The 19,971-nt window shown below is 38.5% G+C and overlaps 1 protein-coding gene across 3 annotated transcripts in view; it reads left to right on the top strand.

Annotated features, from left to right (window-relative positions):
* TMEM117 (transmembrane protein 117) overlaps positions 1–19,971 on the top strand; it is a 448,876-nt gene that overhangs the window by 69,061 nt on the left and 359,844 nt on the right. For all 3 annotated transcript variants that reach the window (XM_054719144.1, XM_008140577.3, XM_054719143.1), the window contains one exon: positions 15,485–15,617. In XM_054719144.1, coding sequence (XP_054575119.1) covers positions 15,485–15,617 — 133 coding nt within the window. The remainder of the gene's footprint in view (positions 1–15,484; positions 15,618–19,971) is intronic.

Below are 19,971 nucleotides of genomic sequence, written 5' to 3'. Positions count from 1 at the left end.
AGTAACACAATAACGCCAGTGGTCTTGATCCGGCATTTAGAATGGTTCAGGAAACCTGGAGAAGGGGCTGTGTGTAAATTAATACAGAGTCCAGAAACGAAACATAATTTTGGAAAGCATTTGGGGAGGGGGGCTGAGGAGCCTTGCTAAAGAAACCAAGTTCTCTTCACCTCAGGACCCCTTGCTTTTTATTAACACAAATTGTCCTAAGGCAAGGTGGAGATATACACATCGAAGGGGTAGGGTTAGGTACAGAATCCATTGTCAGATTGGGGAATTGCCTTTGGCTGTTCAGGTGTTTGGCCAACAGGAGGCAATAACGTGTAGATTAAGATGCCCTGAGCTGTTTGGGAGCAAGCATCATCCTTTTCAGGTTTGGGGAAATGCCTTTCAGCCATCCAGATGATTCAGCCCTTGCTGACATGCTGGAATTGGCTTCCAGCAACACAATAACAGTGGCTCCTCTGTGTTCTTCTCTCTCTCATTCATGAAATCAATTCAGTTCTAGATTGAGGAGTTGTCTAAAATGCCATTTGGGTATATGAAAATTTGGGGATCAAAGGGAGAGGAAGCTGGCAGCTTCAAAGGTAGGGATTTGATCATATTTGGCTATGCTCATAATGAAACTGTTAGTAATCACTCTATAATAGTGGTATAAATTCAGCTTCCCCTCCAGCAAATTTAATTAAAGCTAATTACATATAGATCTACATATCAGAAAGTTTAGTATCTCCTTCCTGGAATTCCTTTCTCCTCTTAATCTGCCCAAGAACCCCAGCAACTTGTACTCTAAAAAAGATGGTTGATTTCTACCCCCAAGGGAAAAACACTGATGTTTGAAGTATAACTGCTACTTCTTCACTTTCACATTCTGTTAGTATTGAATGATGGTCCCTTCCAGGCATACAAAAGTCCCTGTTCTGCTCTCCAGATCCAGGTCCTACCCATAGTCTTCTGAGGGACTTTTGACCTATCCCTCAGTGACATCTACAAAAGGTGCTCCACACTTAGACTCCCCTTCAGGTAATAGTCCCAGGGCCAGCCATTGTCCCCTAGGGTCCAAGCAGTGTGCCCAGTGGCTGGAAATGGAGGATAGACCAAAATCGGCCCTCTCCAATGGACCCTGGTAATGAGCTTAGTTCATTACCTTGTCTCAAGGTAACTTTATTTCTGGAGCTTCATTACCTTCCTTTGCCACTTGACCTTGTCTAGTCTACCTGATAAATCTCCCTAACTTCAAATCTTTGTGCTCCTTAATGCAAATGGATCTACATCCCTTTCAGAGACCAGCCCTGCATAGCTAAAGACTCCTGCTTCATCACACAGGGATTTTTGTACCTTAGTCCCAGGATAATAGCTATCTACCAGCCCTAGAAGTGCCTAATTTAGAGGACCTCTCAAGTAAGGCCTAAGAGAACAGAGGTTTGCATCCATTATGAAGGAAAGGAGGAAGGAAAAAGAAAGGTAAGGAAAGAAAAGAAATAAAAGAGGAGAAAAATCCAGCAGTGTTTATTGAGCACACAGCCCTCATATAGAGAGCAAGGTGAGGATGGGAAAGACTTTTTCTAATGGGAGGATATGAACACATTTCACTGTTGCTACTGAAGACTTTTATCACTCCACTCCCCACCCTTTCCCCACCAGCATTACTCTCCTATTTGATCTAGAAAAAGAACTGCTGTAGCCATTATTACAGGTAAATAGTGGCAGGAAAAGGGTGAAGACTGGGTTGAAAAGGGAGGGGGAGGATGAATTCATAGTCACTAACTCATCCTCCTCTCTCCAGCTGTACTTTGGGACAACTTGATACTGCTGGTCTCTGGCTATCAGAAGAGGGAAAGCATGGAGGGGAACAGTATAGGGGAACTGGGATGGAGAGAGGAGGGGATTCCCTGTTTGTTCTTCACGGCCAATTATTTTTAGTGACTTAATGCCAACCATGCTAATCTCTTTGTTTTCTTAAAAATATTGCCTACGTTATTAAGCTGACACAAGAACATTGTGTAGAATTTAGAAAATGTAGCAAGTTTCAAAGAAGAAAAATTCTCTTGCAATCTCACCATCTAGAGACCACTACTGCCAGTATTTTGACATGTTTTCTTAGGAATATATACTCATAAAACATGAGCTTATACTGTGCATTCAACATTTTTATAAGTCCAGACCTTTCAGGTCATTAAATATCATTTGTAACTACATCTTAATGGCTGCATGACTCTTTCACCTTAATGCACCATGATATTTGGTTGAACATGTAAGATGTTCCTAGCTGCCTTTATTTTACTATTTATATCCCTCCAATGGGAACATCTTGGCCCATAAATGTTTCTACATTGTCAGAAGACAATGCAGTGTTGTTGCATTACTGCTGCTGGAATATGCAACTGCTAGGTCCTCATGGTGCTTTCTCTTCCGCTCCTGGGACTAAAAAACCTAAAGTTATCGTTTGTAGTTTTTCTACCCCATCACAGGACTCATCTCTCCCAAAGGTTAAAGGGGTTACAACCCTGGACAGCACCTCTGGCTCTTTTTGACTTCTTGTTGCTTGAAGTAGATGCAGGCTTCTTCTCTGATATTACAATCTCAGTGTACATATTCCGTCTGCTGCTCCTCGCAGTGCTCCATCCTTCTTTCCTGTACAATTAGATTGGTATTTGGGTCACAACCTCCTAGAGCATATTCAAATTATCTGACACCATTTAGCTAAGATCTCCCATGCCCAGTTATTTCTGATGAGTTGTATGTAGGGCTCAAATCTAATTTATTGATAAAGGGATAAAAAAATAATAACTCATCTTAAGTGCATGTCATGTGGTAGGCAGTTAAGTAAGTGACTTATATAAATTACAATGTAATCCCAACAACAGTCCTACGATGTGGTTATCATTATCCTTATTTGGCATATGAAGAACAAGAGGCAGGAGAGAGTACTTAGCTAGCTCTAGGTCACTGCTATGGACAGTCACTAACCTACTTGGTTATCTGTCTCCTGAGCCCTCATAAACATGTTTCTAGTTTAACTTATTTTATATATTTTTAAAAATTATTTTTATTGATTTCATAGAGAAAGGGTGAGGGAGAGAGAGAGAGAGAGAGGAGAGAGAGAGAGAGAGAGACATCAATGATAAGAGAGAATCATTGATAGGCTGCCTCCTGCACACCCCACACTGGGAGTCGAGCGTGCAATCTGGGCATGTGCCCTGACTGGGAATCGAACCATTACCTGTAGGTTCATAGGTCAATGCTCAACCACTGAGTCATGCTGTCAGGGCTAGTTTAATTTAAAACCAGGAAGGTTCATAGTTCTTATTTGAATTTTCAAGCAATTACTTTATTTACAATTTTAGTTTTCTTTTAGATTCTTATCAGGCAAAGAGCCAACAATTTTATGAGGATGTACAAACTCATAGATTGTTGCAGCTGTGGTGAATGATCTCAGTGATGCCCTTGCCTTATCATCTGGTTTTATAGGCTTAGCCTGTGTGTTAGACACGGGCTCTTGGAGGTTGATTTACATTTCTGTGCTGATTGTTGGATTCTGTTTTGATCTCTATTCAATTGCCTGGTCTGTGGCATTGAGTCATCTTCACCAGTTTGTTAGATTAATATCTTAGTGTTCAGTTTCTATTTATGCTCCAGCAGAACACTCTTACCATCAAGGGCACAGCCTGTGATAGAACATAACTGTCAAACACAGTCACATTATTTGACAAAAATATTGCCTACACACCACTGTAGGACTCCTGGCAGAGTGCTGTGCTTATGGCTGCTACAAGGGACATCATTCTGTCCTCTCTGGAACATTTATTTTCTTTATAATTAGTGACAGTGCCCTTTTTATCTGTGTAGGCCCCATTTGGTATAGGGTGATTAAAGGTGATGCTTATTTTTATGTCATCGGCAGTCATATTTTTTGTTCCATTTTTAGAACATTTCTTACAGGGATTCTGAATACTTTTTTGACTTCTGTTTTGGAACGTATCACCAAATTCTTACAAAGATTAATAACAGCAAAGTTATTCAATGCCAGCCTCACCTGAGAATTAATCACTGCCTAAACAAAAGGTTATTTCACCATGCTGATTATTTGGACAGCTCTGTATAACTGAGTAGTTAATTACTTAGAAGCTACTTCTAATTTTATTTTTCAAGATTAGATGCTCTGATGTTTTTCTTTGAAGTTCCTTTTCTTTCCTTTCCCCTCCCTCCTTCCCTTCTTTTTTTTACATCTAATTTGATGCTTGCTGGGTACAATGCCTCAAGTGGGTCTCATTGCTCTTGGCTCCATGCCTGCCTCCTGAGCACTGGGGATTATCCTGCATTCTATTGAGTTCCACAGCTGTATGTCTTAACTAACACTCAAAACCACTTTAACATCCTCACCATGCTTCTGAAAATGCTTTCTTCAATCTCAGTTGACCAACTCCTCTTTCCTGCCTACATTCCCTTTAACCTCTGTACAAGTTGATACTATTAACTGTACTTGCCTTGACATTTTCTTATTTGAATCCCACGATGAACATGACCTGCTACATCACTCTGCTTCTTTTGGTCTTTTTTACTGCATATATATATCTTTTTATTGATTTTAGAGAGGAAGGGAAAGGGAGAGGGAGAGAAACATCAATGATGAGAGAGAATCATAAATCTGCTCCCTCCTGCATGGCCCCTCCTGGGGATTGACTCCACAATCTGGGCATGTGTGGGCTTGAACCAGTAACCTTCTGGTGCATGGGATGACATTCAACCAACTGAGCCACAATGACCGGGCAGTCTTTGCCTAATTTCTGGGAATCTCTTCATTCTGACTTCAAACAGTCTAGGTAGTTGGCATGAGCATAAAAGTTGGAGCACATGAAAATGCTGGTTAGTCTGGGTATTTGAATTTTGTCTTTTAATAGAATGGTTGATTGTTCTCATCACTGATGTTTTAATCTCCTTTAGAAGGTCCAATAAGAAGTACCCATCTTCTCTGTCCAAGTCCTGAATAAATTAAGAAATAAGCTTATGGTGACTACATTATTACCTCTATTCTGAAAGACTATGTACTGGAGAATGTGACTTATGTCTACAGGCAAGGGGACTTCCTAATACTAACGTCCAGAATTAAGCAGGCGTCCCCAGCCCCAGACAGTGCCACACTGCACACCTCCCCTGGAGAGGCAGGGCAGAATTTGGAGTGCTCTTCAGAAGTGACTTGGTCTCTAGAGAAAAGGTCCTAAATTATACACACTAATTTTCTTCATTCAAAATGATCAACAAGTCATGTCTGCCTAGAAGTGGAGAGATGTTAGGAGTGACATAGCTAGTGGAGCATTCTCTCTCTTGAAGGAAACAACCTGGACTAGGGAATAGCTATTCATTCTAACAGTGTTAATTCTCTGTGATAATCTGATGATTAGGAAAAAAAAATGGTATGCTTGGTTAGAATTGATTTACCCCAACATAGTTAATAAAAGGGACAGTTGAGATTTCAGGTAGTGCTTTGCTTTTAACCACTACCTAAAGATGAATTTTTTAATGTAAATGATATGCAAACTAGGGTGGCACCTTGTCACACATTGGCCATTTCACAAATGTAACACTGATCCCCAATATGCTCCTGCAGCACGTGTCGCTGTTTCATCTTCCGTGTTAATGATAAACCACAGAAGCATCTAGCCTGTTACAATATAAGTATTCTTCACCACCAACACATCGTAAGTTATTACTTCCCCAGGCACTGACAAATAACTACTCCCAAGACTCTACAAGAGGATAATTCAAATGAGATTATATTTGAAAAGAATTTTCTACTAATCTCTCTGAAGTTGCTGGTTTGCATACTTGATTAAATAAAAGTTTAGTAATTAAATAATTAAGTAATTTTTCTGTCATAATTTCAAGTTAGTGTACTATAAAATATTCAATTTATTTAGTTTCATTTTGTTTAGTCTTGTAACTATATTGAGGACAGACAGTTCTTTGAATTGAAAATATTGAGAAATATACCAATATTCTAACCACAGATATTTTTATGCCTCATATACAGAAAAATAAACGTCAGTAATATTCAATAATAGTTAAGTCATAGAGGGACAGGGTTATTATGGGTGAGAAAGCATCAGGGTGGGAAAGCAGTTTATGCTTTATAAATATTAAATCATAACCATCAAAGTTTAGGATAGTGGTTATATAAGTCACTCTTTAACAAAACATCTATCATACAGCTTAGAAGATCATAACACTATATGAGTGTCTGTTAAATGAGAACTAAATAAAATAGTGACTCAGTAGAAGTAGGATTTCAAACAAAAGTGGCACTGTGAATTCTAATGGTTTATATATCTTTAACTCTTTTCTAAATGCAATTTGTTGGCTATCCAGAGTATGTGTGGCTCCTTACTTGTTTGGCTTGTGTATTCTTTCTGTACCTGAGATAATTTATAAATCTCAGTAAATTAAACTTGGAAGCAATATTGCCTACAGGCTTGGAAGACAAAAGAACCCTTACATCTAAATTACAATGCATTGTTATTCATTGAGTTTGCATAGACACTGATCTTCTAAAATAACTCCTACATCTATTATTTTATTGTTCATCTAAGACTCAAAACTCTGACTAAAAAGATAGAAAATATGGTAAAAATATGACATATTATGTGAATATCATTAGTGACATTTATTCTACAAAGTTGCCCTTTGAAATTATTCAATTATTTCCAGGCTTTCATACTACGAAACTTATCTTTACAAAGGTTCTTTTGGTCTGTCATCATCATGTCCAGCATTTTATTAAGGTAAAGAGACCATTGACACTATGAATATTACACTTTCATTTCTACTTTGTGGTCTCAGACCTTTCATCATGAAATCACATATAATGTTATATTTTGTCATTTCCATGCATAGGCCTCTCCAGTGGCTCCTACTAGCTTTCAGAATAACTATAGAGCCTGGAGGTATTTTTGCTGTGTAACAAATTATCACCAAATTCAGAGGCTTGAAACAATCATACACATTTGTAATCTCACACAGTTACTCTGGGTGAGGAATTTGGGGGCAGCTTGGCTGGTTCACTTTGGGATCTCTCAAGAGGTTGCTGTCAGTACATTGGCCAGGGTTACAGTCATGTGTAGACTTAACTGGAAGTTCTCTTCCAAGGTGGTTTCCTCAAATGGATGGCAAATTGGTTCTAGCTCTTGTCTGGAGCTCTCAGCTCCTTGGCAACTGAGTTGCAGTGCTGTTTTTTTTTTTTTTTTTTTGTTTGTTTGTTTGTTTTTTGTTATTATTTAGTAAATCTATACATTAAGTGGGTAGAGAAATTAGCAAGCTTGCAATTACCAGAAACAATCTGAAAGAGTTAGAGGACTTGTAGAAAGCCATTATTGAAAACCAAGTTCTAGAGAGAAGAAAGAAATCAACGAGAGACTTGCATGCATGATACAGGTAATAGGAATATTGGAAATGTGGGTGACATGGCAGAGTTTTTGGCCTCTGGCCTGGTTTTGTCTCCTCAGTATTAATAGTTGTGGCAGGACCAGAACCTTCTGTCCCCTCCACCTCACCTGTGATCAGGGAGCGAGTGTCCAAACCTTGTGATTGATCAGGATTGCTTGTCACCATGGGTCAGCCGGCATGGGATTAGTCTGGACAATTTAACCTTTCCCTTTTTGTCGAGTCAATATAATGCCTGGCATTAAATGAAAATTTACTTTGAAATTGTAAGTAGCACTGTTTTTTTAAAACTGGTATAACTATACTGATGATGATGTAAACATTTAATAATGTGATGGTATTAATTTTTAACAACAGGGACCTATACTTTCTATTCTACTGCCCATTTCAAAATACAAATTTGTGATAATAACATTTCTGAAAGTGTTTTATTTACCTTTCTTTTTTGATGGGTTTTGACTTAGAAGTGCTATTTAATATGATTTCACTTAGTACATATTTAGAAAATAAAAAACAAATTGAGTTCATCAACATTATAGGGCATTATAATATATGCATGCATAAATTATGCTGCTAAATCATACATAGGGCTCCAAAGTAAGATGTAAGGTTCATTTAGTATTATTTTTATTCAATGGTTAGTTTCTCCTTAAATGGAAAAGTAACAGGTAATAATTTCCTTTCAGAATTATGTATTTTCCTCCTGAACAATAATAAGCAATTTATGTCAATCCCAGTTTTCATTAGTCTAATGGAAAACCTATATTATAGTAAAATATAATATTTTGACTTTCTCAATAAAATGGAAGGTTTATACTGTTTTCCTGTGGAGAATAATTTATATAAACATGTTACTAAAAGTTTACTTTAATACATACACTTTTGAAATTGACCTTAAACTCGGGATCTGAAAATATTATGATTCTTGCTGAGTTTCTAACCGTTGTCTTATTTTCTTTTCTTCCTAGAACCTCTTTTGAATTGCATATAGCATAATACATATTTTTAGTATCAAATGGGATTATATTTCAATTCTTGATATTTGGATTCTGTCAAACTCAGTGAATCACAAACATTTTTGATGTAAGCTCCTACTTCTAATAAGAAATGATAACCATCTGCTCAATCTTTTTAAATTCCCTTTGCACACTAAAATAACAAGATTTGATCTGATATTAATGGAGTGTGCCCTGAGGGCACACCAGTTTTATGATCTTATGTGAAGCTGTGTTTGTCTAACTAGAACATCTTTTCTCCTTGATGATATGCTGATATGTTTTGCTACGTAATTTTCTTTGCTAATGTCTCATCAATGGAATAATTTTCTTTAGTTATTTTTATTCTGTTGCCATTATAAATTTACAGAAATCAGTCATGAATACTTTATATACTTATTTTAGTCTGATTGGAAATAAAGTACAATTAATTTTCCAGTGCTCTGGTCCAATTTCATTTTATCTTTTCTTCTCTTATTCTAAATATAAGAAATGGAACTTACATGTATTGTTAAGTATTTTAATATGTAAAATATTGAATATTAACTAGGTCTTTAAATAATCTTAGTGTGTTATTTAGGGTTAATTTTGTTTATTAGTCATACAATAGAGAAAACATAAGAAGGAACCCTTTTTCTTTTCCTCTTAATAGGTGAGGAAAATTTCTTTGTTTTAAAACTAAAAGTCTTTTGAGTTAGCCCTAACTGGTTTGGCTCAGTGGATAGAGCATCGGCCTGCGGACTGAAGGGTCCCAGGTTGGATTCTGGTCAAGGGCATGTACCTTGGTTGTGGGCACATCCCCAGTAGGGGGTGTGCAGGAGGCAGCTGATCGATATTTCTCTCTCATCGATGTTTCTAACTCTCTATCCCTCTCCCTTCCCTCTGTAAAAAAATCAATAAAACATATTTATTTTTTAATTTAAAACATATTTAAAAAAAGTCTTTTGAGTTAACAGACTTTGAGCTAATCTTCACTGACAAAACAAATCCTTTAATTCAAGAGATGGACTAGAACATACAGTCATGTAATCCAACCCTGTAAATTCTACATGGCTGTGGCCATTCCTCTTTGTCTGTCCTGAAGAGAATTTACTATCTCCTGAGAAATTCCATCCTATATGTTCTTTCTGACTATTACTCCAGTAGATGAAATACTTTATAATGAAGATGACTCCCTAGAGGGGGTCATCTCTGACCTGCATTTTAAGGCCCATAGGAAATACAGGAGTTATTCAAGTGATGGAGAAGGAAGAGTATTCCAGGCAGAGGGTTCAGCAGCAATGTAGGAAACTGCAGCTGTTTACTGGTGATGGAACTAGAGTGAAAGTTAGGAAGTGGTGAGAGGGCAAAGGTAAGTCTGGGTCAAGTCAAGCAATGCCTTTATGTATCACATTAAGGAACTTGAATTTTATACTTTAGGGGAATGTTGATCAATGAAAGGTTTCAAGAGAAGGGATGGTATGCCCATACTTGTATTTTAGCTAGAACTCTTGTCTTTTTATTCAATGGCTAGTTTCTCCTTAAATGGAAAAGTGGAGGGTGGATTTGAGGTGGAAAAGGCTAGAGTGAGGAAAACCAGTTAGGTTGTTGCAATGGTCCCATTAAGAGACTATGGGAACTCAGATTATGAGAGAAGAATATGGATGTCAGGGTATACAATACTAGAACTGTTGATTGAAATAGAAAGTATGCGGGAGGAAAAATTCAAGAGTGAATCTTACTCTGAGTTACTTTGAAAATGATAGGATGGTAAAATTAAAAGTAGGAATGGATTTAGGGATGGAAATGGTCAGATTAGAGATGAGGTATATTGCGTGTTGGGGAAAGGAATGGAGATTTTGAATTTGGTTTTGTAAACGAGTTTGAATTGGCAGCAGGATATTCAGGAGGACAGTGGGCAGGTGAGTCTTCCAGTCCGGGCTCAGAACTTGAGAGTGGATGAGACCATGTAGTGATAAAGACAAAGGCTAAGGACAGACCATGACAAATATCAATTATGGGATGAATAGAAGAAGAGATACTTAAAAAGGTGACTAAGACTAATCAGGAAAATAGGAAAAAAAAAAAAAAAGAACTAGGAGTATTTGGTATTACAAAGGCCAAGGAGTATATGTGTAAGTATACCATAATAGGAGATTTTGGAGCAGAAAACTGAATGGATGGTAGTGTTAATTTCAGTTTGGAATCCTCATGAAGGAAGTGTTTTGTTCATTTATCCTTTTTAATTCCCGGTTAGGGTCTATGTATAATGTCACACTTTTTTTTTCACTAAATTAAATCTTGCTCTGTGTTCCTGCTTACCAAGGTGAGCAGAGGGTACAGTACTCGTAACTTTTCAGATCCTTTTAAAAATATCTACAGTTTAAAGAAGTTCCATGTCTTGGAGAAAAATCCTTCATTCTGTTTTTACCTATATCCTCTTCTTCTATTAGTGCTTGGGTGATGGTCTTCTGCCGCCTCTTGGGCACTATGGTGCTATTTCAGATGGTGTTGATTCACAACCTTGGGAGCTTCCCAGGTGAAATCTGAAACTGCCCCTTACACTGTAGATTGGTAGGTGGCAATTTTAATAAGCAAGGGAACTTACAAACAAGGTTTGTCTTCAGTGACCGCAGGATGAGTAGATCTCTACCCTGCCTGCCAGAATCTTAAAGATTATATAGAGGTCTTAACTGGGTTCAGTCCTGTATACCATACAGAAGGCCTCAACAACACCTTATTCTCTCAAAGCCGTATTCTTGCAAATGGCTCCCACTGTGGGAACGGTGAGCAGAACGTACGTCCCACCCCAGGGGAGGGAGGAAGGAGCCTCTGATTGCCCAGATCCATTTCATGGGTCAATTGGTAGTCAAATCCTCTCAGTGACCTCCCACAGTGGCTGGGATCTTACCAGGTTGTTGTGTTCCTAATGAAGGTGGGTGGCTGCTCTACTGGCCTTATTTCCTTGGGACTAGCTCAGTCTCCTTACCTGACTTCCAAGTCCATGACCCTTGATACATTGGCCTTCACCAGCACCCAGGGAATCTGCCACCAGGCCTAAATCTTTGTATCCTTCATGAAGCTAGAAGCCCTCACCTATCCAATCCTGCTTCTACAACAGTGGTTCTCAACCTTTTAATGCCGCAACCCTTTAGTACAGTTCCTCATGTTGTGGTGACCCCCAACCATAAAATTATTTTCGTTGCTACTTTATAACTGTAATTTTGCTACTGTTATGAGTCGTAATGTAAATATCTGTGTTTTCCGATGGTCTTAGGCTCTACAGCAGCAGTTCTCAACCTGTGGGTCGTTAGCAGGGTCACCTGAGACCATCAGAAAACACAGATATTTACATTACGATTCATTAACAGTAGCAAAATTACAGTTATGAAGTAGCAACGAAAATAATTTTATGGTTGTGGGTCACCACAACATGAGGAACTGTACTAAAGGGTTGTGGCATTAGAAAGGTTGAGAACCACTGTTCTACAACTTCCCAGGAGTAGGGCTACCCCCACCTCTTACCTGGGAGCACAACCACTTCCATTCCTTCTCTGCGGTTGTTTAGTTTATGTGTTTGCTCAAGGCCTCTTTGTGAGAATCTCTACTCAAGAAAAGGGACTCAGAACTTAGGATAAAAATCTGGGAAATACTCCTTTCCATTCTTTTGCTGTTGAGAACATAGCAGCAAAAAGCCAAGAAAATGAAGTAGCTTCTCCATAATTTTCTTGCGCTTAATAGCCTACCTCTGTCTTCCACAATACATGTGAGCTCATTATATATTTTTAATATGCTTTTATATTTTTAATCTCATTAAAATTTTATGACATCTTAGTGGTCTTAATCTTACTGTATTTCCAGGAGGGAGTTCAAGTTGTAGTCCATTTCGGTGGACTTGAACCAGTATTTATAGCTGTCAGTCATTGCCCTCCAGTCATCACCTCCAACACATATATAAGTTTGTGTTCCGCCTTAGTGCTTATGATTGTTTTAAGATTTATATTCCATGACCTTGACTATATTAAAGGTAACAGTTCATACAGTCCAAGATAGATTTTACTAATAACATAAATATACACTCAGGTTTATAAATATAACTGTGATTAAAATAAAAGTCACATATGACCTTGCCAGAAATGTACCTCTCTTAGTGATGTCCTTGACTTTTGCTGACCTATAAAAACTATTTTCACTCAGGTATTTCCTGAAACTCTTTCTAAAGGAAAGTGTTATAAAATTCTGAATTTTGTGACCTATAGGAAAGGTGGCATATGATTTATTGTCCAAACCCATACACTTAAGAAAGGATGGGGTGGTATTAATAATTATGCTAGAACAACAGTTATTAAACCACTACTGTCCCAAGCAAATGAAATGTATAGTGATACTACAGGGCAGAGACAACACATGTTCATGTGATATCCTCAGATTAATTTTGAAGTTCTTGGTTGATATGATTTGACTCCATATTTGGGCCATACCGGTTCTGGCCTGAACTACTGCAGCACTTTCATTGTGTGCTTCAAGTGAATTTCAAGCCAAGTTAACCTGCCCTTGTGTGCTAATGACTCTAATGATTGAAATTAGTGCCAGTGAGCTTGGCAAGGACAGCATAAATGGTACTGTCACACTTCTCTTTTTATTAACTGTCTCACTTCAGCCAGTGTACAGTTAATTCACTATGTTTTACTTGCAAAGCACTCTTAAGTCAACAGCATTATTATCGGACTTTTAAAGTACATTCTTAGTGAATTTTTTGACATATGCATATGTTAATAGGGAGATTCACATTTAAATTTTCAAGGAACTCTAATTGCTGGTCTTCATAGTTCTTCAAATAGGTCTTGGTTTGAAGGTAAAAGAACTCCCAGCAAAGGGAACTTTGAACACAGAGAGTCAATGGGTCTAAAATAAGGTCAAGTTTTCAGCAACTACCCAAATGATGATTGACTTCAAACACCTCCTTGCCCTGCTCACAGCACCCAGAAGAACCATGGCTGGCCTGTAATAAGGACATTAAATATTTGTTTAATGAATGAATAATAGTCCTTACAGTTTGCGCTTCCATATTTATGACATGCATTTTTTTGTTCTCAAGCATTCGGTGCTTAATATCTATTTATGATACTCCTGTCCCTGTGTTGTATGGAGACTTCCCTGGGCTTTCCATACTTTTTGATTCAATTAATCCAATCAGGTTGTAACTTGCAGGGCTGGTTTCCTTTGCTTCAGTAGAAAGTTTTCTGTGTTCTTTTAGTTACAATCCACATTCCCCCCGACTTTCAGATTTGCCCTTTGCTTTTCTGGTGCAAGCCAAGAAACCAGATGATGTAACCAAATCTCTCTTTTTGCTCTATTTAAAGTTTTAGCTAGGGTAATGTTTCTGTTAGCCTGGTTTCCAAATGAAATCTAAAGTGCTGTTTTAATAAAAGTGAGGTACAAGGGAAAATCTAGCAGTTAAATCTTAAAAGATCTTTCTATGCTCAGTAACCTATAAGAGAGCCACTGTCTAGCCCCAGAGAGGCAATTTCCAGATGGAGATGTGTGTGTGTGTGTGTGTGTGTGTGTGTGTGTTAATAACTTTGACTTATCTTACCTAATAAAATGGTAATATGTAAATTACCATCACTCCGCTACGCCCATGATTGGACCAGTGGGAGGCGCAGGGGGCGGGACTCGGGGTGGCCGGGGTAGCTGATTGGGCCAGCGGGATGCTGAGCTCGTGTTGCCAGCTGCGGCGCGAGCTCAGCATCTGCGCCATGGCTGTGCTGCGGAACAGAAGGGGCCTCTGGGGCAGCGAGCTCACGTCCCGCTGCGGACCATCAAAAGCGGGAGAGCTGGGTGCCTGTCTGCTCCGGCACCAGGCCTTTCAGAAGCCTCCACTGAGCCAGAGGCTTCTGAAAGGCCTGGTGCACCAGCGGACAGGCACCCAGCTCCCCCGCGATCGAAAGCGAAAGTGTGTAGGGGACCCTACACGTGCATGATTCAATCATGCACTGGGCCTCTAGTCATGAATAAAATGAGAATATTTTCTCTAATGAGAAATTCTATTATAAAATTTTAGGCCTACCCTATTTTAATTATAGTTTCTATACATATATAATCTCCTGTATCATTATTTAGATACACTTTCTCAGGAGTGGACATAAGTATAATAGACAAACTTTATCTTAGGAGAAGCCAGGTTGACCTGTATTTTTGTTTTTTACTCCCATGGTTTTTCATCTTCCCCACCTTTAAGGGACTAATGCCCTCATTTCTATTCTCTACCATTAATGTCAAACACTTTTCTGAACTAATTCTGATGTCAGTAATTTTTACTTTAGTGTTCTTCTTAATACATTTTCTTCTTGAAATATTTACATTTTAACATGCTAAGTTTAGCATTTATCTTTGTAACTGGAATTTTAGGTCTCAGTATGGAAACTATGTTTTTCTGGGAGCCACACCAAACTCTGTAACACATGCACATGTCCTCCCTCTTCCTCCCCAAACACACACACACACGTGTAGATACCTGTACACGGGTATGGATATTTTAGCTATGAGTAAGGCTGAGTCATCTCTCTCTTGTGATAGAGACTTCACTTTTATTTGAAGTTTCCATGCACCTTCAGTAATGGGATCCTCACATAAGGGAGGGCTGCCTTGGTTTTATTGTCTGGCCAGTGTCAGGAGTGGGTCTCTGGAAGCAAAAGGGAATTGTATGGGATTTATGTAATGTCTTTACCATTTGTCTTAAGTAGTTTCATCTGAATAAACCAAAAACATATTTGTGAAATCGACTATAGCAGGTAGGTGCTCTAATCCATCTTATTTTTTTGCAGCATAATGAACAGTCTCTGTGTGCTAGATTCTCACGTTAGTATCATTTGCTCCAGGATGATATAGGGGTTGTTTTGGACTTCATCTCTGAGCAGCAGAAAGGACATTATATAGTGATTTCACCAATAAGTCAATCTTACAGCAAAGACTTCAGAATGTAGTGGGATAATAAATATTTGCTAAGACAAAGCAAAGATGAAAGAATTTTGAGTTATGATGTATACTGACTAATCATATTTATATTTCAGGTCAGTTGCTCCGGTTAAAAATGTTTCGAGAGGATCACGGGTCGTGGATGACAATGTTCTTCAGCACGATTCTCTTTCTCTTCATATTTTCTCACATATACAACATGATTCTTCTCATGGATGGGAACATGGGGTAGGTTATATTTCTGCTTTCTACTGTGGTGAATGTTATGTTTGAAATTCCTAAGAATTCAAAGAGAATTTCTTAGTTTTTTTAGTAGGCTAAATGTCCTTTACAAATATTTTACCCTAAGGAGGAATACTTTATGCATTTTCTTACTTAAGACATTTCACGTATTTTCTCCTGAAGCTTTTCACAATACTTACCTTGTGTTTCTTATCCTTTAGGTTCTCTGTGAGGGTAGTTTGAGGGTAGCTACTAATTTCATTACAGTGACAGAGAGTCTGAGAATCAGGAAATCTTATTGATTTGTTTATACTCACTAGATTAGTAAGGCTGGGTTAACTTGAAGGTCTCCAGATTTGCAATTCCATTGCTCTCCAATGCCTGGCTGAGTAAAAGTGTTTGATGCTGGTGGCATTTAAAAAAAAAAACAAAACCTCTCTTGACAGTTCCAACAGAAAGACCTTTGTTATAAATGGATCGTTTTAGAAGTGGCCACCCTGTATTAAATCCAGGGTTGTGATCTATACTTATCTAATCACTAATCAAATCACCATGGCATGAAGAAGTGCTGCCAAGTAGATTGCAGATTATTTTTACCTTTCTCCAGTTCTTGGTGTGCTCTTGGTAAGTTTGAAGGGCAGAAAATAAGGCGAATTGCTTAGTCTGTAGCGTTAAGAATTAGATTAGTGACAAGAATAAGCTGCTTTAGATACCTGTGGTGCACTGAAGTAGTTCATAAGGAAGGTGTTGATTTATCCTCCCATAGATTGGAAAGTTGGGTTATATCCTTTCCTTCTAGATGGAGGCGAGGCAAGCTTGTCAGCCAGTTCTATAGTGCAATTACTTTGATGTTATATGTATGCCTTAGCCACCGCTGTTCAATGCAGAGAGGGATAGCTCAATTAAAATTGTGTTTCTTTCCCCCACCATTAAAGGAGATGAATAGTAAAGGGAAAGCAGGTATTTCACAAGTTTTACACTTTCATCTATACTAACAAATGGTACATTCAAGAATGTAATTTTAGATCAAATGTTCAAGCTTTAAACATTAAAATGAGTTGTTTATAATTACTTCTTGAGCTTTAAAAGATGCCATTTCTACTGGGTCTATTTTTAAATGGTGGAGTTATACACTCTAACGCACAGCTACTCAGAATAAGCCTCAGCCGCAGAGCTATGCCGGTGATAATGGTGCTCTTAGAATCACCGAGCACAGCCAAAGGTCTGGAGCTGTTAGTGCGTGCTCACCACTGGAACCAGAGGGGGAACGGACCCAGGTCTAACTTACATTTTTTAAGGCTGCTGCTGGAAATAATACATTAAATAGTATATAAAATATATCCTTTGCTCAGAAGTTGACTTTTCATCCAATTCTATTTTTAAAAAGTATGGAGCTAATAAACTAACCAGAAGTGCTTGTTCTGAGGGAAAAAGCAGATTTAACAGTAATGAATGAAATGCAACAATAGATAATCCCTGGCATGTTGTAAAGCACTCAATAGCTAATAATAAAACTCATCTTAATGTGAGCCACCAGTCATTGAGCACTCGGTACCAGGCATGAATTGTCTGTCTTAAACCTCATGATGACGCTATGCAATAAGTATTTTTATTATCTCCATTTTACAGAGCCAGAAACTGAGGGCCAGAGAGGTTTTGTCACTTGTCTAAGGATACATTATAATTAAATCTGTATTTTAAGCAATAATAGAGGACTTGAGCTATTAAGTTGTGAATTCTAGTTATATAGCAGGCTCTTTGGCTGGCAGATTTGATCCATGGTCAATCCTGTTGCTCACTATATGCCCATTAGCCGTTCCTTACATTTTTGTCACTCAATCTGAATTTGAAAGAAGTAGGAGGTATGTGCAGGAAATAAGAGAAGAATTAATCTAGAATTTATGTGTATTGATCTTACCTAAAATCGAAGTGATTTTTCTTTGATTCTCAGACTAATTACAGCATTCCATATTCTTATGTATCTTTTGCACTCTTCATCAATATGCCTCATCTTTGTTGGAAAAAGACCATTTACTGAAAAGACATCTTAACGGTGCCACTTTAAAAAAAAATCCAAAGCAAGGGATAAATTATTTAGTTCTATAGATAAAAAGAATTTCATCTCTATTTATAAAAGATGTGTTACCAACTTTTATGACCCATGCCAGTGAACATTTTAAGATAGGAATGTAAACTTGGAGCACAATCAGTTCTAGAGCAAATGGATACAACTGTGCTTTGGGGATTTTCCAGGAGACACCACGAGGTGTTGTCTCATCCTTTGTAGGAAACGATGGAACCAGAGGGAGTGGAAAGGACAGTAGGCACAGATATCACAGCTGACTGGCTTCATACAAGAGGATTGTTGGTGGTAGAGGAGAGCTCAGGATTCTTGATGACGAATCTGATGTCCACTGGGCATTCCAGTGTACTCTGGTTTGTGGATCTCTCTAGGAATATTGGTCTAGAACTATTCCTAAAAGGATTTCAAGGATTTTCTATGATGTCTAGCACCTACAATGAGTGGGTGTAGGGTTTCCGAGAGGGGAAAAGGAGTTTTCCTAGAATGATTGGCCTTCTCTCCCACTCCTAACCCCCATTTTAGGATTGGGTGTAAATTTAGACTAAGACAGAGCCCCTTGATTCCTGGTTACAAAGAACACAATTCCTAGGTTTATCTGACTAGAACCTCGGGTGTTAGCCAGAGCTAACTTGATAAGAGTCAAGTTGCCTGCTCCTGGCTCTCTGAGTACAGTGGATTTCCTGGAGTGTGCACTAACTCTTACGCCTTTAGCCATCTGTGCAAGCCAACAGAGAGGCAGTCAGATGGAGGGGAAAGAGGCCAGTTGGCTGGCTGGGCCAGAAGGGACAGAGGTTCATGCCATTCGTGTTTCCTACCACTGAGGGAAGTCTCATCTTACCTTCGATTCTTTCCGTCTCTCTACACCTCACACCACCAAAATGCTGCTATCACAACTTCTTTTAGTCTTTCCGTCACCAATACCAAACTAAATTCATCTTTCTATAAATGTCTCAGCTGTAGGCGAGGGTTCTGCTGCAGAAGGCTCTGATGCTGGGCAGGGTTTTACATGTAGACGCTTTATAAACAACTTCCTTTTTACAAGGTGGTCGACTAGGTAACCGGAAGCCTGTTCTAATACAAAATCTTTAGAAATGCTGGAAATAGGATGGAGCCCATAGACTCTTTTTAAATCCACGGTTGGGCTTACCCATAACAAGGGAAAAACCCGAAGCCAGAAATGAAGAAGGACCTGAAAACCAGGGCAGTGAGCCTGTGAAGTGACACTTGAGACAGTGACTTAGGGACTTGAGTTAAATAAGGATTTGGTCTCGTATTAAGTGAGAAATTGAAACAGAAGCCCTTGCATTAGGTGGCCCTGAATTAGAAAACACATAACCACTAGCACAGGCAGCATCTAGAGAGCTTCTCTGACTTACCCTGGACGTTGGGTGACAAACAATAATCTTCCATGGAATTCATAACCGCAGATGTGGCCTTTTTTATTTTGATATACATTTTCCTTTTGATTTTAGATGCGTCCCCCCAAAAAAAACAACAACAACACAATCAAACAACAAAAAACAACCCATCCCTGGCCATTCTTTTCTCCCAGTTCCAGGTTCCTACTTCTCTCTGAAGCCCCTTCCCCAATGACTTCCAGAATTCCTCTGGTTTACTATTTAGAGCAATTTAGTTCCCTTTCATCTCAACTTCTGTCCATGGCAGTTTATCCGGGGTGTTTCCTTTCATAGCCGAAATCTTAACACATTTTCCAATCAAAAGCACCAGTCCTCTGAGATAAATGTTGCTGTTTGTTGTTTTAAAAGTAGCAATTGTCCTTTATCTTTTGATTCAACTGATGTTTAACTATCTCTTGGGAGAGAGATAAGAAGACACTCAAAGAAAAAGGGGCAAAAAAAAAAAAAGGCGGGGGGGGGGTTTTCTAATCATCACAGTTCAACAGTCTGCTGAGTCATTTACATACAGGGCTGAAGCCTAAAGAAAGTGAGATGATAATAGGAAAGAAACAAACATGAAACCATTTCTTTCCCCACAGTCACGGGACTTTATTAAAAATGATTCTAAATAAATCTCTCTCCTAGCTTTTTAAAAATTTCATCTGTGTTCAGCTGGCTATCCTAAAGCCAGTCTATTTAGTAGAAAATTTCTATTTGGTAGAAATAAACAGAGGTGTGTAAAGTACAGGTTTAGGTTTTTCTAGGAACCCACACTTTAAACCCTTTTTGATGTCGTCTTTCTGAAGAACTTCTTAGTCAGGGAATTTTTATAGCGTCTACAGTATAAAGCCCTAATTCAAGAAAGGCTTTCCTGGTGTTT

This window comes from Eptesicus fuscus, chromosome 7 (assembly GCF_027574615.1).
Source record: "Eptesicus fuscus isolate TK198812 chromosome 7, DD_ASM_mEF_20220401, whole genome shotgun sequence".
NCBI classification, from domain to species: Eukaryota; Metazoa; Chordata; class Mammalia; order Chiroptera; family Vespertilionidae; genus Eptesicus; species Eptesicus fuscus.
This window is presented reverse-complemented; position numbering and strand designations above follow the sequence as displayed.